Below are 22,856 nucleotides of genomic sequence, written 5' to 3'. Positions count from 1 at the left end.
GTATTCTAACCAACCAGTGTCCCCAGGTTGCTGTGGGAGCTGCTGCACCAAATGCATCAGACACCAGCGCACAGCTGCTTTTACTGGCAAGAAAGCAGGCGACTGAGTGATCCTAGATGTCTGGGGTGGGTGGCACTGGTGTGGCACAGGCAGGTCTTTTCAGCTCTGGTTGCGACACTGTGAAAGGCAAACAGAGGGTGTAGCTTACAGAGGGGGATTTTGATTTAATGTAACAGCACCCAACACTGCCTGCTCTTGACACAAGCCAACACACCCCAAACATGTCATGGGATCAGGCTACACAATGGAGCCACAGCATCACGAACTACATGCGCCCCCACGCATATCCCCGTCCCCAGTAGTGGGACCCCAGGGGGCTCACAGCATGCCCTCTAGATAAAAAACCTGGGGCCCAGTCCCAGCTGCATTTCTCCAGTCTAATGCCAGCAGAGCTCTGTCACTCCCTGGGGTGAATGGCATGAAAGCAGCATAAAGCTGGAGGGACAGAGTAGGGAGACTAGCCGGCCCCTGGGCTCTGTCACACAAAGCATGAGAGGGCACCTAAAGGCCAGGCAAACCAAGGGTGCATGTCCCCTGCAGACAAACCCTGGCAGAGCAGTTCCCGGAGGATGCTTGGGGGGGAAGGCAAGTGCCCCCCTGGGTGAAATGTACCCCCAGTCCCACATGCTCATGTCTGGCTGCAGTTCAGCTGGCCATTGACAGGCTTTGTGGAGAGCTACATGGCCTGCCTGCTGCATGGCACATCTGCTCTCCTGTGATGGGCTTTGCATGTGTGGTGAGCGGCATGTCACACTTCACACCAGCCATGTCACGGGGAATCTGACTAGAAGCACGTTGGAGCCGCTGATGGGAACAGCCTGGGTGTGAGATACTGTATTGACACAGGTGCCCACAGAACAGCCTCCAAATCTGCCTCACCCCAGGGGCCATCCTGCTTGTGCGCATGGCCCCCTGCAGGAGGGCACTTCAGGGAGCAATGTCACAGTGGGAGTGAGTGCTGATTGGTCAGAGCTCACGACACTGCGAGACACCAGCCCAAAGGAAGGCGGGGCATTGTGCTTCTACAATATAAGGCACACCCGCCTGCAGCAAAGCGCCCCTAGAACCTCCCTTTCTCTCAGCTGGACAGTCCATTTCGCTGCGGCACAGAGGAAGCGGGCTAGGAATGAGACACCCTTCCCCATGGAAAGCTGCACTACATGGCAGGCATGAGGAAGCTTTAGCCTACAGCCACTCACCTGATGAGAAATGCACCCCAGGCTTAGCTCTCCTGCCTTCTTACTGGCAGGGAGCTTCCAGCCAGCTCTGGAGAAGCACGACTCCTAGACACGACTAATACAAACAAACAATAATAATAAAGGGCACTTCAGGCATCAGTATGGCAGAACCTGGAGAGTTGCTGTCTTAGCTGACAGACCTATTATGGCTTCCCAGATCCCCAGCTCAGCCAGTGTGACGATGGGCAGAAGTAAAACACCGCCACACTGCATTTTCTCTTCTGTTTCTATTAAACATTGTCACTTCCAGTCCTGTGGAGAGGGCACAATTCTCAGGACGCTTTTCAGTATGGGGACTCTCTCTCACTGCACGCCTGTCCAGCACCCAGCACAACGGGCATCTATCCTGACTCCAGAGCCATACAAACAAACAACAATCGATATTCTGCACTTCTCTGGGGCCTGTTCCCCAGTATCAAAAAGTGCTCTGCTAACTTTGAGCCTCACACTGCCACAGTGAGATAGGTAACCCATCTATCCATCAGCTAAGGTGCCTATTACTGCAGTATCCAAGTGTCATGATAAAGATGAACTGATATTTCAGAGTTCACTTCTGCCAGCATTAAATGCAGCTACCCCTGGGGTGGAGCAAAATAAGCTGTTTAACAGCTCACAGCACCACTGCACAACAGCTTCAGACTTGAAGGGAAGCAGGATTTCCAGATGGAGCTGCAGGGGGGATTTGAGGCAGGCAAAGCAAAGTGATGCTCTCCCCTGCTAAATTCCCATTCAGATCCCTGATTTTTCTAGCTGACTTCATGATCTGTTTGCAGTATTAACCAGCCTCAGCCTGCAGCACGTCTTTGCTGTGTAAACAACACTGCAGAATAGACTGAGACACGCTGCAGCAGCATTTACCTGTGCACTTTGACTAGGGGAGAAATAGCTGATATATAACCCTAAGTGCATACAATGGAACAGCATCTGCTTTTAAATACTGTAGCACCTTTTGCACACCCCCCAAAGCACTTTAGCAAAGGATACATGCATAAAAACCTGCTCAGCTTATCCTCGATTTTATTTCAGCTCATGAGCTGTTTGGCAAGGTTTATGCCTTCACAGTTTTAGACACTGACCAGGGCAACCAGCGGCCGTTGAACAGGGTTAGTATAGGCTGGCCATTTGCTGTGTAACTGCAGTTTTGTCCAGCACACACTGCTCTCCATTGGCTTATGAAAGCCCATCCCAAAATCCACTGTTTCCTACAGGTCTGGTGACAAACAGGAGCAACTATGCAGAACAGCCATGCCTCCTAGCCTTCTAGCGTTAGTTTAGTTTTCTTTCTCGAGTCTACGCAAAAGGTGCAGACTGCAGTTAAACATCGGTGATGGGCACTCAGCAAATCAAAGTCTGATAGATAAACAGATCCAGAAACTGCACACACTGCTTGATTTATTCCCTGGTTAACAGATTGACCCAAACTATCACACTCTGATAGAGAAATGGCTCCAGAGACGTGTTTAGAGAAAGAGTCAGTCTTGCCTCGGTGGCAACAGGTAATGCAAAAGAAAAGTCCTGCAGCTGCTGCCTTTCCTTTACTGCATCAACCGTTATAATTATACTCAAGGCTTTATCGTCTTTACCATACAAACTGCAGGTTTTTGCTTGGGGCTCGGATCTGACTCTTCACACAAGATTGTCTGGCTCAGTCTGTTTGGTGCTGGATGACCCTATGTAGTGCTAGGGTGACCAGACATCCTGATTTTATCGGGACTGTCCCGATATTTGCTTGTTTGTCCCGCGTCCCGACCGATGTTCGGTCAGGACACTGGACAAACAAGCAATTTTGCCTTCGCTCCGGTGCACAGGTGGAGCCCAGAGGGGCTCGCGTCCCACCCTCCCTGTGCCCCTACTCTGCCCCCTCCTTCTCCCATTGAATCTCTCCCCAAATCCCTGCCCTGGCCCCGCCCCATCCTCACCCCCTCACTGCCCCATTGGATCCCTCCCCAAATCCCCGCCCTGGCCCCACCTCTTCCCCAAGCACACCGCATTCCTCCTCCCTCCCAGGCTTGCGCTGATCAGCTGTATGGCAGCGCAAGCGCTGGAGGGAGGGGGTGGGACGGGATTTGGGGAGGACAAAATTGCTTGTTCGTCCAGTGTCCTGAGCCGCGTGAAGGTGGGAGGGGCCGCGGGGCTCCTGGGAGGGCCGCCAGTGCCGCATCCAGACCCCACGCCTGAGGGGCAGAGCTGCCGCCCACCGGCCCCCTCCCCTAGGGTGGCTGGCAGCCCCCGTTCCTTGAGGGCTCCCGTGTCCCCCGGCCCCTTTGCCCAGCTGTTGCGCGTACCATGTGCCCTGCCCCGAACCCCCCGGGGCCGCAGCGCAGGGACGGGCCGTGGGTGGGTTGGCGCTACAGGCCGTTCTTGTACCTGGGGACAGACTCGTCCCACGCGCAGGGCAACTCGGTGGGGTCACAGTGGCCGCAGGCTAAGCACGCCCCAGCCGCTCACTTCCTAATCCCAGGTGCTCTGTGCTGCAGGGCATAGCTGCCGCCTTCCTGAAATGCTGCTGTCTGAGTGGGCGGGATTGCACCAGCTGGGCACCTTCCCCTACAGGGGGAGGTGGAGACAAGGCGAGCTGGTGCGGGGGGGTGGGGGGGGCCCTTCTGGCAGCTCTTTTTTTTTGTGTGCTCCCCCCGCATCCTGATATTTCACCTTTGTCATCTGGTCACCCTATGTGGTGCAGAATAAGCAGAACTACCATTCCCCAAGTCAGTGATGGGCTAAATACCTAAGTTCATGGGGCGTACACTGGAGAGGGGCTGTGTGTTCCAAGTGCAACACGTAAACAAGAGCATCTAGAACCCAAAAGTCCAACCAGGCATCCGGTTAGCTCAGTATCCTCCCTCCAACAGCAGCCAGCACCCCTAATGGAATAGCCCATTATGCGGCAGCATGTCCCTAACCCCTTGTCAGTTAGTGCCTCGAATCAGGAAGGTTTATATCCCCTATAAACATTTGATCCTCTCTAATGGAACTGGATTTTCTCATTACCCATATAAATGTCTAATCCATTTTTAATCTTCCCAAACCCTTGGCTTCAGTGACACCTTGCAGTGGAGAGTTCCACAGGAGAATGTTAAATATTGTGTAAAAACATACGTCGTTCCAGCAAATGTTATCTTTTCACTGGGTGTTCCTTGTCCTTGCATAATGAGAGAGAGTAAACAGAAGGGCCCAGTTTACCTCCTCTACACCATTCCTTGGTGTAAACACCTCACTAATGGCCCCCCATTCATCTTCCGTCTGACCTGCACAATCTCTTCTTTCAGCATCTCCTCATACAGCACTGTCCCTGCACACAGCATTTTCATTGCCCACCTCTGGACCCTTTTGCCTTGTACTCCATCCTCATGCAGGAGATGTGACCAGATCTGAGCCAATATTCCAGGTGGCTGCCAACACATTTGCTTAGCAAAGGTCTCTAACGCAAAATGCATAGCAGGCAGCTATGACAGTTCAGAGAGGCACTGAGGCATACCACAAATAATAAATAATAGTAGTTGGGAGAAGTTTCTTATCAAAGTGAAGACCCCAGACAGATTGTAGCTGCTTGTACTCAGTTCAATATGCAAATATGCTCGTTTACTGGGCTAGAGAAGTTCTGCAGTCAGACATTCTAGAATTAGCACTACCAGCTGAGCTGGGCACTGATCAGTGTGCTGAGTGCTGTGTAGGCATACACATAGCCCTGGCTTGCCCCACACAGGGACCAGCAAGCAGAGCCGTGGAAGCAGCTATTAACATGCCCTCTGCTTATGTTTCAACCTGCTCAGCATGATCCTCTCCCATAGCCAGGTTCACATACAGGATGTAGTTCCACTCTGAGCTAGGAACACTGCAGTGATTATCCGACAGAGTTCTGAACCCTCAAAGGGTATAATGCTGCAAATGGTTAAAATGGGACAGGCCACTGCAAGGAAAAACTGCCTGCAGTTCTCCCTGTGTGTGTGTGGACCAATGGGATTTTAAATGGCTGATGGATAAACACCAGGTAGCTATGTGCCACTGTAACATTAGTGACTAGAATTAACATAGAGGTACGTAGCCCAAAACAACAGTAGGTCGACCGACAGATAGACACACACACATAATGGATAGAGACTCCAATGCAGCACGGCTGCCTTGCTTAAGATGCGCAGATAGGATCAGCCCAGTGCAGGGCACAGAGCCAGCACAAACTCTGCTCCTATGCACATGGGGAGGGTGCTGACTGCAGTGGGAAGTGGAGGAGGAGCAGCTGAGTGGAAGGTGGTGGCACCATCCTCCTGCAGCCTCTGCAGGGTTCCCCTCTTCTGTACACACCCACCCCAGCATCTCCTACTGTTGAGAGCCAGTTCCGAGAGCCCTAAGCCCACTCATTGCACTGCCTTGTGGACACAGATGTGTTACCTTGCCTGGGGCAGAAGGATCCATTAGCTCTATGCTGCCCTGCTCCAGCAGGGAGATACAGGCCCTCTCTTGGCAGAGACCAGTATCAGTCCTCAGAGTCTGCAGCTCAAATTGAGAAAATTAATGCTGGGCTAATCTCAAAGGATCCCAAGTGCCAGGTGGAGTTAGAGAACTGTCCACACGCTAATAGTCTCTGAACCAGGGCTCCTGGGTGTGGAAATGCTTGTGGGAATAGCATTCTCTAGGACTTCCCAATGCCACTCTGCTTGGAGACACCACAAGTGTCACGGTCTGGGTGAGACTCCAGTAATTCCACTTTGGCCAAACTAGGGAAATGTTACCCTGTCCACCTCCTAACAGACTCACTTCACCCCTTCAGTGCAGGTTTAGCCTTGGGCTTGTTTTAAGCCAACAATCCCTAATACTATGCTCTACAAATATACAGAAACTCCAATAAGGAGCAGTGAAATAGAGACATCAGTTCCGACTGGCATGCTAACAGTGTAGTGCTGTGGGCAGCAGAAAGATGTAGACAGACATGATATCTGGCAGAGCTATTACACATGGCATGCACTGTGCACCCACGCAAAGCGGGAGACAGGCGATAGCACGCGACTCTCCACTGCCATGTACGCTGGTGCCTTGCACGGGTTGTGTTGAACACAAAAGGCCCTGTTACAAAGGCTACAATGATTGCCCTGCCAGCCTGTTCTGAGCACAGCACCAGGACCAGCCTGCAAGGCTGGCAGGATTTGAGATGCTCTGGGATGCAATGGGGACTCAGGCACCACCACCATGTAAGTGTTAAATAATAACAATAGTGATGCTTTTAAATAAGATGAATTGTTTAAAAGAACAAGAAACAATGTAGCAAAATACTTACCCCTCCCAGGGATCAGCCACTGGACTGAATGAATCTGGCCCAAGAAGTCTGTGAGAACTGCCTAACACAATCTGCGCAGGCTGAGTACTGGTGATGGAAGAACGTTATCTTTAAAGATGTTAAAAGACTCTCAGCAGCTGACAGATATTGCTGAATACAGATTCTGCACTTTGTGGGCAACCTGCCGCATTCCAAAAAAGGATAGTGTAAAATACAGCATTATAACCTTAAAAGAGATTGCCTGGTTGATCTCCCCCATCTGCGGAGGTAGGGTGCAAGGATTCATTTAATCTAGAAGCCCCTGGAATAACCAGCTGATAGGCACAGAGATGCAGGAAATTAACCTCACTTAAAGGGTGAAATACCCCTTTGCTACTGCAGCGCCCAAGCTCAGTTAGTCTCTGAAATGCCTGTGTGTCCCTCTAGTGTTAGCCGGCTGGCAAGGAAGAACTGGGGACAGATGTGAAACTACAACTGCATTTGCTTTTGCTAGCAAACAGATACAGAAAAGTCTATTAAACGCCTTATTAGTTAAACAAATTGATCCAAGCCCTTTCTGTCCTTAAATGGAGATATGGACAAACACTTCAGGCTACTCTGGTCATTGAAACCACTGCTGTGTTTACTACAGGTATCTAACCTGTCAGTACAACATGGGACTTTCACAGAAACTTTAACAGACAAGACTTCTCTGCAGCAGGATTGTCCCGCTGTTATTTGCATTGGTAACATCCCCTCCCTCTCAAGTCCCACTCTAGCTGTCCTTGCACCTGCTAGCTCCAGAACTTCCAACTTGCAACAGGTTACTTGGAATTTCCAGACAAGACATGACAGCAGAACTATGGGATGGGGGTCAATGGCAACATATACACAGAGATGGAGATAAATTCTGGACAGAGACCGAGCCCTTCAGCTCCTGGCAAGGGGATTATCAGTGCTGCTAGCTACACGTCTGTGCCAACTCCAGTTCCTTTGGAGAAGTCACCTCCTATGCCAGTCTGCCTTGGCTCTTGGTGCTCAGTAGCTCTCTTACCTACGGGAAGAGCCCAGCCCTGCAGGGCAGGGATTACTGTACCTGGCTCCGAGATACTCAGGCTCTGGTCTGAAGGCAGGAGGAGGAACCCCCTGCAGGTGTCCAAATCCAGGCTGGGCAGGCTTTTCTTCCGGCACAGGTCGGTGACAATCCGAACTGCCTTCTGACACCGGCTGTCCTCCTTGGCGGCACTCATCTCCCAAACTGCATCCTTCACTCCCCCTAGCTGACTGTCTAGGAAAACCAAACTAGGGAAAGAAGGTATTTATCTCCAGAAACACACCACCACCCACTCTGCCCCCTGGTGCTCCTGTGCTGTGCCTGGCTGCGCACTGTCCCTGAGATGTCAGGGATCTGAGTCCCTCTCAGAGTTAGGACTTAACTGCCGGAGGGCAGCTTCCTGCAATCCAGCCAGTGCCTGATTGTCTGATTGCCTCTGAGATCAGATAGCTCTGTGCTGCCAAGGCGCGTGCCAGACAAGGAACCTCCTACCAAATTCAGTTTGATGCCTTCCATGTTACATTTTAAAGCTGCAGCCCAGAGCATTTTTTTAACCTCTTACTTGCTGCACTTTCTTTCTCAGCATGTGAGGAGACATTTCCCCTGCCCAGGTGCATAGCTCAAATCCAAGCCTAAGAGCTTCTGTGCAGAAAAATGAGCGTTGGAATCCTCCAGCCAGGAACAGCTTGTCACCAAATATAGCGGAAAGCAGGGAGTGTGCTACACACTGCTTCCAACTGCAGAGAGCAATACTCAGAAAGAAACAGGTTTTATTTACTGGCTTGTGCCAGTGCTAATGTACCAGGCTATGGACAGCGATAGGGAGTGCAGCCGTTGTTATGTTGTGTAATTAGATGATTTTTTTAATGTATGATGGTGTCACTTTTGGATGCCTATTGCAGTTTAACAGATAGGTCATGCAGCATGACAGAGCTTCTCTGTTTAATAGAAAACACATTTGTAAGGCATGAGCAAAGAAGCAGATCACATAATGGGGTAATTACAATTATCCTCAGTGGAATCATTTCTTGCTGCTTCTGGAGAGGAGCAGCTAGTGCAAATATAAATGAAGGTGCTGGAGAGAAAAGCAGAGTTAAGCTGGCTGCTGTGCTAAGCATCCATCTCATGGCGGAATAGGAAGTGTGTGGGGATCCATGCCACTGTTCTTGTCCTGTCCAATAATCACTTGGTGCAGCTCTCCGAGCAACACCACAACATAAGCTTCAGCTCAGGGCTCCGCAAATGCCCACACAAAGCGTCAGGCATCTTTGCAGCTGTGTTTCCTCACACAGAGCAAAATAAAAGACCCCTTGTAGCCAACTATCCGGGCCTTCAACACCCACTCCTGGGGGCACAGAATAAACTGGCACTGTTTTGCCAAATGGCACTGCAGATGGACCAACATGGGTTGCCTAGCATAGCTAGGGTGGAATAATTCTTAAATACTTAAACTGAAATATACCTGGTTTAATCTGAAATAAGAGTGTCCACATTGGTTTGCTTCAGATTAACTAAAATCAGTTAAAAATCACACCATTAGTTAAAACAATGCAGCTTGTTGTGTAGCCAAGGCCTCAAGATCCTGTAACACATGCAACAGCCCTAGATAATAATACTTTAAACTGGCCTTCATGCTCTCATCTCCCTGATCAGTAACAGTGACACTGACCGGGAGGTTAGACTCCCCTGATGGTGAGATCTAGACTGTAGAGTGGTCAGTCGCTAGGGCAGTAGTTCTCACTCTTTTCCATACTGTAACCTGGGAACCACCCCCCTGCTTCTAGCCAGAAGTCCCCACCTAGCAGTGAGGGGAGAGCAGGGTGGTCACAATCCCCTGACCTTCTTTGTGATGCTGCTGGAGGTCATGACCCCAGGTTGAGGGGCACCCCTACTCTGAGGGAAGCTCTGTCACTTGGAATATTTATTGTATTTTTTCACTGGGCTGAATAGAACACTGGATGTGGCCATTTCTTTCTCTAACTTCTCTCACCTTCTGTCTCAGGGACATGGACAGTGAGTTCAGAGACAACTGCTACCAGAGCTATTTGCTGTGGGGCCCCACTAGAAAAAGGCAGGAAGAGTCCAGCGCTGTGGACTGTGCCTTCCCAGGCCTAGAAAAATCCTTGCTTGTCACAGAAAAGGTGGTACACCTCTACCCCGTTATAACGCGGTCGTGGGGAGCCAAAAATCCCTACTCCGTTCTAACTGAAACCTCATTATATCGGGGTAGTGGCAGCAGGGCTCCAGCGATGATTTAAAGGGCCCAGGGCTCCCCGCAGCAGCCGGATCCCCGGACCCTTTAAATCGCTGCCAGAGCCCCGCTGCTACCACGCTATATGCGAACCCGTTTATATCGGGTCGCATTATAGCAGGGTAGAGGTGTATCTGCAAACCCCTGGAAGAGGTTCCAAATATTTAGTTATGTATAAAAACAACCTATTACTTCCCAATTCAAGAGCCACTTTTGGGAGGGATGCCCAACTATTTCATACATCAGAAATGCCATCAGGGAGTTAACGAGATACCCACATTTGTATGTGAAAGGACACATACAAATCAGTCAGACAGCCACAGAGCATAACCAAGTGCATTAAAATGCACAATAAATCCCTGGCATGGCAGGTTAACGACTCCCTCCAAGACATGCCGTGCGGGTTCTGTAACGGCAGTGAGTGACAACTGCCCCAGACTGAGGTGCATGTGCCAGTCGAGTGCTGTCAGTGACCCTGGCTCTGAGGTTCACATTCTGTGCTCAGGATCGTCACAGGCGCATTGTTCCTTGCGACACATCTAAAACAGGCAACACTGTGTGTACAATTCTAACCATGCGAGAGTTACCGTTTCACCATGGCAACGCGATACAGTGTTCCAACCATCCTGCCTGTGCGCAGGCTCCCATGACTGTGCGGTATGGAGCTCAGCAGCTAGTGGACCGCGTGGAGCAAGACACCAAGCACTTCTTAGGGCAAAATTCCAGTTGCTATGACAACATGATTGAATCTGTTTATTGAAAGGCAGTGTCCTGTGGCTAGCCACACACAGACACTTCTAATGAGTTCCTCCACCCTGGCCGGCAGAGCCAGGAATATGCCCAGGATCAGAGACATTTCAGGAATAGTTTGCCATGCATAAGGGTAAGATAAAACATTATCAGCACCAGCAACCTGCTAGAGTCTCGTATAGAGCGCACAGGACTCTGCAAACCAGGCAGGGAGCCCAAACTGTGCAACACTGGAAGCCGCGCTGACAATTTGCCAGGAGCATAAGACTCATGTGTAATTTGCATTAAAGTTTACATAACAGCCTCACTAAACCCCGACTTTATTTGCATGTTGAAAACTGCAAATTATCCACAGAGCTTGTCCATGTAACCAAGCCACCGCCTGCGCCTGCTGCCCAAGTGCCCCTCCCCATTGTTTGCATCCCGGCATTAGTTAGACTAGACGATCTTTAGGGCAGGACCTCTCGTTTTGTTAGGCGAGTTGTACAGCCCAAAGCACAGGGGGCCTGACCCTGATTAGGGGTTTTAGGTTCCCCACAATGCCAGGACATTAATAATAAAGTTCTCTCCCAGCAGGGCTGCCCACTCGGCACGAGATGCTCTCAATGCTGCATGGGTGAGGGGGCGGGGGGGGTATTGCTTTCTCCCATAGGAGAAGGCATATTCTTGTGTTTACACTGGTGTAAGTGAAGAGGGTCAAGACAGTGAAACTAAATACACTGTGTCAGGAAAGGTTCAGAACAACTGCAACCCGCTTTCTGTTCTCCTGGTCTGTGATTGAGAAAAATGCAGGGTGGGACAGGAGCTTGGAAGGAGGTTCTCCATTGCAAACAGCCAGGGGCTTGCTGGCCTTCAAAGCCTCCACAAGACACACACGAACATCGCAGGGGGATGTATGCAAGTCTGTGGCTCAGAGCTGTCTCCCCTCAATGCACAGCTATGCCCCCAGGGCATGCCAGACTCAGTCCTCCAGGTTTTCAAAAACACAAGCTTGGTTTTCTTTACTGGCTGTGCCATCAGCTGGGCTGCAGTGGACAGAGTGTAGATGTGTGACCACAGAGCTGGCTGTAAAAGAAGGATACAAGAGACGGTATATACTGGTTATAACCAAACTGCACTCAGTACTTGATCCCTTTCCATTAGCGCCTCTTGTCTCTCTCTTCTGAGTCAACAGCTTCTTCTATACATTTGACCTCTTTCCATTAGTGGGCTGGCACCTTCTACTCTCAGTGCTCCAGAGCACGTGGGTCTGTGGCCTTTGCGTCAGTTATTAGTACTAGCATCTCCAGAATCGGGAGCATCATGCAGACAAGTAATTAGGTCAAGGGTTGGGGAACATCCTCCTGGGCTTCCAGGAGAACAACACACTCTCCAGGCTGATTAGATCTAAACACGTAATATCCTGGAGGTGCTCGGCAGGGCAGAGATGGAGCATGTGCAACTGTTGGCCTTGTCAGCAATGATCCAGATCTAGGGTTTTAGGCCTAGGGCTAGATTCTGCTCTGCAGATGGAGGGTTTAAGACATTTTAAACAAGAGCTGCAGGATCCAGCCTTAAGTTACGTCTTCTGGAATTCATGAACTCCTGTGCAGTTGAGGAGCAGGGAAGAGAGGCAGACTATGCCTTAGTCAAAGGTCTGGGAAATGCACACAGAGTGGCAGACTCTGTCCAAACAATCAGGTATATATAATATCCTCTTGTGAAGAGCGAAAAGCAGCCCAAGCCAATTGGGGCCCTTCGTACTGAAAGGCATGAGGGTCACAGTCGTCCTTTTCTCAGTTTGTTTCTGGGAAAGGAGAGGTTGTGTCTATGTGGGCAAGTGAGAATCAGCTGCTTGGTGAAAACACTGGAAGATCCTGTCTTCTTCTTCCAAACCTCTGCATCCCTAGCTCACCTCTGCATCTATCCCAACTCTTTCTCTGCTGCCTCCAGGATCCAGTCTGCCTCTGGCTGTGTGCAAGGGCTGAAGGCAGCAAGAACACCAAAACTCCTCTCTGAAAGAGACATCCAGACTTTCCTTTGAGCACCAGGAAGAGCATCTAGAGATGCTGTCTATGCCCACAAACTCCCGCAGGCCTTCACTGTCACTAGAGCAGAACCCAGACGGGCTCCCCACAGCCAAACTTCCATTCCTCGAGGTGACCAGTGAAGGTGCCTGGTGCCTCCATCTCCCCCAGGCAGGAACCACGACGCGATCTCAGACTCCCTCCCTGATCCGACCTATATGCCCAGTGGATGTCTGCCCTTGCCCTGCAGGGCTCCCAGCTCTGGCAAGCATCTCCGCGCAGATGTGCTCACAGCGTTGGGGGGAGCACAGCACCTCTTTCTCACCCCTTTATTGCCAAGTGGCTCAATGTTATGTTTAGGGATCATTAAACAGAAGTGTCCACGCTCACACTGCATCTCCAGCTAGTCCAGCTGAGCTCAGACTTGAGGATTTAACAAGTCTCTAAAACATAAGGTGAAAACTGCCTAGTAGACCTGGGTAACCTAGAGAAATGCTTTGTATGCAACAATGCCGATCTTCAGATCGTTTGTAAATAATCCCTTCAGACAGGACCGAAAGGTGAACTAATGAACAGAAAGCTCTGGATGTAATTTGCATTGGATATAGGGCTGCGCACAATCCCCAGCAACCAAGATTAAAGACAGCCATATTCATAATGCTGTCAGAGAGAACAGGCTCACAGAAGGACTGGAGTTTTTCTTCCTTAAAGTAATACATGAAAACCAAAGCACAAATCATTATAATGAACGTTTGAAAGAGTATATGGGCAACAGAGAATCAGAGATCGTACATTGTGGCAGTCAAAGCCAGTTCTTGTACCTTGAGTTCATTGACATCTATATCTTGCAATCTACATCTCTATAAACAATTGAGGAAAAATAGAGCACTAGATACAAAATCCATCAGAAACAATTGGCACAGTTGTTCTCCCTCACCCCAACCAGTGAGTCTTTATGTTTTGAATATTAATGAATGAGCAATTTTAACGAGCATGCTGCTGGCAGCTGGCACTCTCAGTTGACTGGGGATCATCTCCTCTTACCCAGAAAGCTGCATATGGCACCACCACTGACTCAGCCCCCAGTACTGTCTCTTGAGGCTCTGAGCTCCCCTGCAATGCTTGATTATATGTAACAGGCCTTTGACCAAACAGGTCCGGAGTACAAAGTGGCAGGACAAAGCATGACTCATGCATCAGAGCAAAGACTCAAAAGGCTAGGGAGACTGGGAAAAGACGCCTGGGGCACACCAATGAGTCAGAGATAACCTTAGCAAATGGGTAAGCAACGTCCTTCTCTGAGATGCTCTAGACACCACACTGGCACCACTGCCCATTCCAAGTGCCACAGAGTCACAGTTCTCCAGGTTTCAGAGAGTACAAACATGGGGAATGGTAGGGAGTTTCTTTCCTGTGTGTATTTCACTCTTATGAGTCCCATCACCATACAATACACTTCCAATCGATCTAATGCCATGCTATGTTGTTTACAGGACACAATGGTGCGAGCTGTGTTCGGTATGAGTCAGTACACTTTATGTGTAAGGGGTCTGGTCACCAATGTGGGAAAAGAATTGTGTCCTATATGGGAAGCCATTCATGATGTATGCTTGTCCACCTTGGCACTTAGCTTCTTCAGAAAAACATCAACATTTTGTTTGCCTTTGAATTATGATTTTTTTTAAATTGAATTTCTAAACTAATGGAGTCTGGAGAGGGTATAGCAGGATTTGCTTATGCCAGTTCTCACTAGTGTTGTAATATTGTTTATTCTCTCCATTTATATGATAATTGGAAATGGCTCCAAAATGATTCATAGCTTCTGACAGTGAAAAACTACTCTGATCTGGGTCCTTTGGCAACATCAATGTGCCATCTGGGTATAAACGGAACATGTATTTCTGTGCACCAACAGATATCACTTGGCTATGCAGATGTGCTGGGATCACCCCTATCTGACTCAAAACAGAGATGAAACCAACATCCTCACTTAATTCCAGCACTCAGCAAGGGGGAGGAAATTATTGCATTTGTCACACTAGCCCCAGAGCTTGAAGCCAGGAAAGAGTCTCGATCCAGTAGATGCAGTGGAAGTTGGAATCCAAGCTAACATGGTAAAACAGAGTGTTTAAATCAGCATCTCTGTTCTCTGCTCCGGGCTGGGGTTGCAGTGGAGAGCAGACAGAGAGTGATGTTCCTCTGATTCCCAAGGCACAGCAGGCCAGAATGGAGTGTAAGTCTCTGGTGCTATTCCCTGGGAACAATGGAATGGAATTAAACACCTCTTGTCATGGAAGCACTGCTCATGGTTGAGTTTTGCACTTCAAGCCAGGATTTACCCTCTTCGCTGGGTACATACACAAGGGGCTAATCTTTTCCCACTGACCACAGGTGGAAAAGTCCAAGACCTGTCTGTGCAGGAGCCTTTTACAGAAGGAAGGCTCTCCTGGAGCTGGGTCCCTTGTGCTGGCAGCTTACAAAGGCTTTATGAAGGCTCCACTTACTACACAAAACAATGCTAAACACACAAAGGAAATGACATGCCCCCAACCGCCATGCTGGGGAATGTTCTCGCCTGGTCACCCACTGTCTGCCCTCCATATTGATTTCAGTGAGAGCTGTTCTCTTTCTATTCCAGCGTCTCCTCTGCTTGGACACTGTGGCTTGTGGCAATGTAAAAACCGACAGGGGAAAAAAGATGCTTAATATAGTCCTAACAGCTGTAGCCCAAAGTGACAGCATCTGGATTGTGCTGTGAGCAACTGGTTAGATGTGCTGTTTGCAGATAAACATCTCATTTATTTCCTCTGCACAGCAGGCGCGGAACTGCTGCAGCTGGAAAGGCCAGAGCGGTGAGGGAGGCCCCTCTGCCCAGATCCATTCCCTAGTATGGGGAGAGAAGGCTATTCAGCCCTTAGTGCTTTGGCTCAATGAGTGCACACACAATTCAGGTCTGTGCCCTGAAAAAAGTATTACCCAAAAGGTACTTTGGCTCCCCCCACGACATCCCAGAGGCAGAGGGACACTTGAAGGATCAACTGGCCAGAGTCATTTGGGAATGAGAGTTTTGGCAGACTGTGGCAGCAGGTCAGTTACCCAGTCCCAGGTCTGCTTCCTGGAGAACAGGGAAAGTGGGTTAGTTCCGAGCAATTTAAATTCTTTAACTGAACTAATCAAATCAGCCTGGGCCTCTTCTGGGTCTACACCCTGCTTCCATGAGGCTGTAAAAGGCCCAAAGGTTGATGTGCGGCCCTCAGAAGGACCAAGCCAGCTTTACATAAATATTAATGCAACACACTAATAGTTCCCTTGTTCTGAACACATATTGCCAAGCTACTTCTTTTATGGTCTCATTTCATCTGCCTCTCTCCCAGCCAGCAGCCATTACTAGTATTGCAGCATAATTTGTTTTACCAAGGTACCACTTTTCTCTACAGCCAATAAAACATGGCTGTCAGAACATGGAAGATAGATTATTACTTTATTACTAAATACCAATTGTAAACCTTGGTTTGTGAGTCTCCCTTAGCCACTATAAGTCAGGAGGAGCAGAGTGTGGCAAGTCCTCTGACTTTCTCCAGTGGCAGTAAATGTTTCCAGAGCAGCAGGAGGTTTTAGCCAATGATTCCACCGATGTCTCAGGTGTTAACTCCACCATTAAACTCAGCCCCGCACACAGCTCCACTAACATGTGAGGCGAGGTAATCAGCAGTTCTGCTTCGGCCCTGCATTACCTGGTTCAAGGCCACATTTCAGTGAAAACTTCTACTCAAAATGCAGCAATAGTCACATGAGCAAAGAGAATATTTGCTGCATGAAGAATGGGATACAATAATATGGGCATTAGAACGCCAATATAGCTAAGTGGATGGGATGCCCTCACCTCTGATGCTGTGTTCAGTTCTGTCTTCAAGAAGATACAGCAGAAATAGAAGGGATTCAAAGATGGGTGATGAAAATGATTATGGGCCTGGAGAAACTTCCAGAGAAAGATCAACTGAAAAGATTTGGGAAATTTTAGGATAGATCAGTGAGAAGGGGAGAAAATGGCATGTGATGAAAGCATACCAAATAGTGAGTGGGAGAGAGATGGTGAGCCAGGCTGTAGCGGGGTGGTGACCCCGCTCCTGCCCTGAAGAGCTTAAAACAGCCCTGGGAGAGGGCTGTGGCAGGGAAAGCAGATACCAGGCTGACTGGGGAAGCAGCCACAGCTGGTCCACGCCCCAATCAGGCCTCAGCTGGCCCTATATAAGAGGCTGGAAGCCAGGAGCTCAACAGTCTCTCTTTGCATTCAGAGAGAGAAGGGCCTGGCTGCAGGGAGGTTAACCAGGTATCTGGAGTGGAGCAGGGCTGGGGAAAGGCCAAGGAAGCTGGGAGCTTGGGCCTAGGAAAGCTCCAGGCCTGGTAAGGCCTGTTAGGTACTGGATTGCAGGGGCAGCCCATGGGTAGCCAGAGGCAGCAGGTCCAATCCTCTTTGCCTGTGATGAGTGGCTTATACTGCAGTCTGCCCCAGTGAATGGGGGCTAGATGAAGACTGAGGTGAAGTGGGGATAGTGGATGAGGGTTCCCCTGGGAGGGGCTAGACCCAGACTGTGGTGGTACTGCCAGAGGGCAGCACCCAGTTAAAGGGGCACTGGGATCCTGGGAGGGACACGGGGGCCAGCAGTGGTGGCGAGACACCAGCCTGCAGAGGGTGTTCTGGAGGCTGGAAGAGCTAATTCCCTGAGACAACCAGCAGGAGGCGCCACAGCAGTGAGTCACGCATGTTTACACAGGCACTGCTGCTTGCCCACTCTCACAGCACAAGGAGAAGGGGGTTAGGGATGAAAGTGAAAGGCAGCTAACTTAAAACTCATTGAAGGAAATTCTTTTGTGCACAAAGGACAAATAACCTATGGAACTCATTGCCACTAGATAAACCTACAGCCAAGAGGAGAGTAGGATTCAGAAAAAGATTAGACATTTCTATGGCTAATCAAAATATCCAGAGTTATGTGAGACCTTATACAAGTGTACAAGGGCTATAAACCCTCCCTGCTCCAGGGCATATGCGAGCCACAAATGGTCAGAGGTAGGCCGAAAGGTGGCCCATGGGCAAGTTATTCCACATTTATCTAACTGAGGATTCTTCCCCCTTCCTGTTTTTCAGCTGCTTCAGAGAAGGTGAGCTGGATAATTCCCTGGCTAGCCAGGCAATGCCTGTGCCTCTAGGTTACTTGTAAGTAAGATTAGAGAGGGTTTTCCTCAAAGACGGCTAAGAAAACTGACAAGGGCCAAAGTGTTCAGACTGAGGCCTGACCCTCCACCATATTGCCCCAATGGGTAGTTTGTTGTCACTGTTCTCTCCCCTCTCTGCTGGGTTTGAGACTTCCCAGCTTTCCTTCCTGCCTTGAGCTTTGTCCATGGTGCTGAACGACCAGCCGTAGCACCACGCAGCAAACCTGGGCACTTGCTCAGGCACAGGTGTCTCTTCACATTGTTGGGTAGCCAGGCAGATCTGGTCCATCTGCACCTCTCATATTTCATCCAGCAGATATGGGTAATTGCACCAGGTAGGGCACACAGGAGGACGGAGCTAACGCACCCCAGAGGGGAGCATTTGGACCTCACACTACAAAATGTTCAGCACGGCAGAGAAGATCAGCAGGTGTGGGGGTGTGTGTGTGAGAGATTGAGAATCCATCTCCAGCTAGCTGGTCTCTAGCATTTAGCATGGCCCCATGTGCGAAGATGTCTCCTATGAGCACAAAGCAACATTCAAAATAATTCTCTCACTCAAACGTAATCATCTCACTTAGTGATCGCCTCACCAGGGTCACTATAGGCAGGAGAACTCACCTGAAATGCAGGTACCTTGGGAATTCCAGCTTCCATGCAGGCTCCCCTCTATTCTACTCCCCTACCTAACCCGCATATCCCAGCACAAACAGCTGCTTCACAAGACAGCAACCTCACTGTCACCGTAGTGTTTAATGCTCCCCGCACCCCAGCATGCATTCCCTCTATGGCCCTATGTTCCCTGTGGGGTCTCCCACCCATCCTGGGGGCCCATGGGGAGAGCAGCACCCAAGCAGATAGGAACATGTCAGATTCCAAGCAAAAAGCATTTTCTGGGCTCACACCCTGCCTCTGTCCATCCCTCCCATAAAGAGAGGATTTACGATAAACTCCATGTTCAGTTGCATGATATCCTTCAAAAAGAACTGGGCTCTGGCTTTGTGCCAGTTCAGTTAAGATGCCTGTGTTTTACTAATATACAGACAATCATAGAATATCAGAGTTGGAAGGGACCTCAGGAGGTCATCTAATCAAACCCCCTGCTCAAAGCAGGACCAATCCCCAACTAAATCATCCCAGCCAGGGCTTTGTCAAGCCTGACCTTAAAAACCTCTAAGGAAGAAGATTCCACCACCTAATCAATAGTCATCTTCATTTCCCCTTGAAGAAAAGGTCACGCCTAAGTAAATCTGGCATCATTTTATTTAAGGTGACTTCTCCTTGGAAGCACCTAGGACAGATTTACCATCAGATCCTCTGCCCTCACCTGCCCCCGCAGGAGATGAAAAGACAAGCTTCAGTATGTATGAAAAGTTTACTGCTGAGAACATTCCTTGGGTGACCATTCACCAGCATTTAGTGGCATGCACATCTCTATTCCTGGCAGGTTGGTGGCCACATAACAATATTGTCATGGAGAGATCTGAATTCAGATCATGAACTCCTTGACTTGACAGGACTAGAAGAGCTGGGAAGGCAGCAACTCCACTCCTGGCTGTTCACCCCCCAGAACGTACATCCAGAGTAAACTCTTTGGAAGCCTCACTGCCAACTTTCAAAGGAACAGGAACATTTTTAAACTCTCTCTAATGGAAGTTCGCCAGAGCAGCTTTCAGGAGTTGCATTCGCAAGAAGTGATGAAGCCAGAGCCTCTGATCCAAGCACTGCATCACGCTGAGAGCAATTTCCAGACATAACAATTCCTTTGGGAAGCCCGGAGTTGTATTGCATGTCCCCATTGCCCAGTCCCAGCAAGCCCTGGTGAGCCCTAGGAAAGATTTCAAACCCCGTCAGCCATGCGCTCAGGTCTGGGGTTTATTTCCATCCCAGGGTTAGGAACGTAGAAACTGTCAGGCTAGACTGCCCCCCAAGTCCATCTAGCCCAACCTCCTGTCTCTGACAGTGGCCAGAAGCAGTCAGAGCAGAATGCCCCGAGCCCGGCAAGCAGGGCGAGGGATTGACAATGTTTGCACTAGCCTGACCAGACCTTAGGGAGTTAAGATAAACGTTACTGAATTGAGGTTCCTACCTTTGGGTTCCATTGTATTAACTATGCAATAGTGTACATGTTCTCGTGGCATTGTATGTGCCTTCTTTAGAGGGAGAGAGGATTCTGCCACTGTCTGGCTGACCTGGGGCAAGCCACTCAGCTTCTCTGTGCCTCATTTCCCCTCTCTCCGATGGGGACACTGATACGTCCTATCCTTGCAAAGTGCTGGGAAAACTCGGAATAGACCCACTGTCTGCGTTATTGTTGTCACACCGTCAGCATTATCATGATCCCATGACTATGGCTGAGTGTACTTGGGCATAATCTCTGCGAAAAATTTTTTTTTTAAAAAACACCTAATGTGGCAACTGCCACCTTGGTCACATGCCTGTTGCGCCCTTCCCCGCGTTCTTTGTGTGTATGTCTATTAGACTGTGAACTCTTTGAGGCAGGGTCTTGCACTTTCCTTTCTGCTTGGAAAGTGCCTAGCCCACTGCGAGTGATACCAGAACCAAATACACCATGAATAGTCCTAGCACATAATGGTGGGCCAAATTTTGGGCCTAGTGTAAGCAAGTGAAAATTAATCAATACCAGCAAAGATGCACCCAGACTAGGAGTTATTACTCCTCCAGGATGTCCACATATGATGGGGAGACAGAGAGAGAGGCCAGACCTGATTCTGACTGTGTAAATCAGGAGTAGCCACACTGAAGTCAATGGAGTTTGTGTAAGACCCGTCATGTGAGATCAGAATCAAGCTGAGCGAAGGAATGGCACTTGAAGCCACCACTAATGCTATGCGTCACTTAGCTATAGTCAGTTGTACAATCCAGCGCAGCCGTATTTCATTCACTGACTTTAGCCAAGATGGAAAAGGAATTTCTCTAAAAATCTGTACATGAGAAGGTGCCAGTCCGTAGGCAGAGCTCTCCATCCATCCACAAAACACCACAAATGTCTGTTCCACAGAGCAGCTTGGGCACCAGCATAGACCCCACATGACAACACTTCATTCTGCCAGACTGCAGCCTTTCGACTGCCAACCACGAGGAAATGCAAAAGAGATTTCATGCACCTGGGCATGGCTTGCAGGCCCCACAGACACAGCACAATCTGGCAATTTGCCAGCTTCCACCCACTAGTCCAGCCACCCACCGAATCTTTGAGCAGATGCAGGAGTTACAGCTGCTCACATTTCTACCTTTGTTGCCTGCAACCCTTGTTAGGCTCGGTTTGCGGGATGCAAATTCCTGTTTCCATGGAAATGGCTGTAGTGTAGGATTGACCAAAACCAGGACCAGTGCTGGAAAAGTTCCCTGTGTAAAAATGTTTCTTACCATCTTTCTGCCAGTCTGACATTCTGCACCATGGAGAGTGGCAGCTGGCCCGCTGTTAACTTCAGCTTCAGGCTGAGCACTGGAAGGACGCATTCAAGCAGGCAACCTATCGATCACAGGGGCCAAAGAGCTGAGAAAAAGTCATGTGTTCATTTCAGCACCTTTGATGTCGCAGAGTCTTCAGCAGCCTGGCATGAGCTTAACCCAGTGGTTCTCAAACTTTTGTACTGGCAGCCCCTTTCACAAAGCAAGATCCTGAGTGCGACCCCCACCTATAAATTAAAAAACACATTTTTTTTTACATTTAACATTATTATAAATGCTGGATGCAAAGCGGTGTTGGCGGGGAAGCTGACAGCTCACAACCCTCCCTGTAATAACCTCATGACCCCCTGAGGGGTCATGACCCCCAGTTTGAGAACGCCTGGCTAAACCTGAGCTGGGGGAGGTACCGCTAGCAGAGTAGGGGAAAGGTTTTGGTCTGCTGCCCATCACCACGGCAGTTCAGTGCCAGGGAACTGCCCCAATATCAAACCATTTAATTAAAGAGAGAAAAGTTGGTGCAAGAAGGGAAGCAGAGGGGGCAATTGCTGGCACATAGTTATTGAGGAGATGGACTCAGGGACTGGCCAAACAGAAGTGCCTTATCCTCTGCCCAGTCACCCCAGCCAACCAGAGGATAGTCTCTGTCACTGCACAGGCATTCTCATCAGGCACTGCCAACTATGTGGTGTGATAGACCCAGGCCAGTTGGGTACAGCAGAATAGCAGAAGGCAGATATACTGGCCACTAGGTTAACAGTTTTCTGTTCCCTGACTGACCAGAGCTCTCCATGCTAATGAGGGGTCTGCTCCACGCTAATGAGAACACCTGACTCTAATTAACCTGCAAAGAGTCAGGTGAGGCCATTCAGTTAATGTGACCACCTGACTCTAATTAAGGCCCTGCTGATACTATAAAAAGGGCTCACTTCAGTCAGACAGGGAGGAGCCAGAGGCGAGGAAGTGCGGCTGAAGGGCTGGTTACTGAAGACACCCTCAGACCATCATTAAAAGAGCCCTAAGGTAAGGGTGAAGAAGGGAGAAGCAGGAGAGCTGTGGGGAAGTGGCCCAGGGAAATGTAGCAACTCTGGCAGTGAAAGGTTGGTTGCCAACAACTGCTACCATTAGGGTCCCTGGGCCGGAACCTGGAGTGGAGGGCGGGCCCGGGTTCCCCCCAACCCATCACTACAAGAATATCTCCTGGGAGGGGAAGTCAGGCCCCTGTCAGGACAGGAGGCTGAACAGAGGCTGTGGGAGTTCTCTCGCCAACCTCCTTGCAGGCCTATGATGAAAAGGACTCAGTAGACTGTAACCCTGGTCCTAGAGAGAGAAGGGCTACGTGGAGGGTCACAGTGAGCCACTGAGGCTAGCATAAACCGCCTAGAAGCGCAGGACCCATGGGAGCAAGGTCAGAGCTCTGCCACAACGGGTAACCTCCCCATGGAGAACACTGTGCTGCCCATCTCAGGTCTGCGCCACCAATCCCGTCCCTGTCAGAAACACACTGCAGCAAAAATGACTTTTACTGAACTCCGAGAATACATAACAATAGGTTTGGTTTCAACAGAGCAGGACGATCATTTCTCAAGGAAGCAGC

At 49.6% G+C, this 22,856-nt stretch overlaps 1 protein-coding gene across 4 annotated transcripts in view; it reads right to left on the bottom strand.

Moving 5' to 3' along the window:
- Positions 1 to 8,250, bottom strand: part of SYT6 (synaptotagmin 6) — a 97,249-nt gene extending 88,999 nt beyond the window's left edge. For 2 of the 4 annotated variants that reach the window (XM_050954341.1, XM_050954342.1), the window contains exons 1-2: positions 8,166 to 8,250; positions 7,646 to 7,837 (exon numbers count right to left, since the gene is read on the bottom strand). In XM_050954341.1, coding sequence (XP_050810298.1) covers positions 7,646 to 7,837; positions 8,166 to 8,220 — 247 coding nt within the window. In that variant the 5' untranslated portion in view covers positions 8,221 to 8,250. Of the gene's footprint in view, positions 1 to 6,570; positions 6,647 to 7,645; positions 7,838 to 8,165 lie in introns of those variants that run through there. The other 2 variants (XM_050954343.1, XM_050954345.1) reach the window with 2 other exon arrangements.
- Positions 8,251 to 22,856: the final 14,606 nt, after the last annotated feature.

This window comes from Gopherus flavomarginatus, chromosome 5 (genome assembly GCF_025201925.1).
Source record: "Gopherus flavomarginatus isolate rGopFla2 chromosome 5, rGopFla2.mat.asm, whole genome shotgun sequence".
Classification (NCBI taxonomy): Eukaryota; Metazoa; Chordata; order Testudines; family Testudinidae; genus Gopherus; species Gopherus flavomarginatus.
Note: the sequence above shows the minus strand (reverse complement) of the source record. Positions and strands in the feature narration are given on the sequence as shown.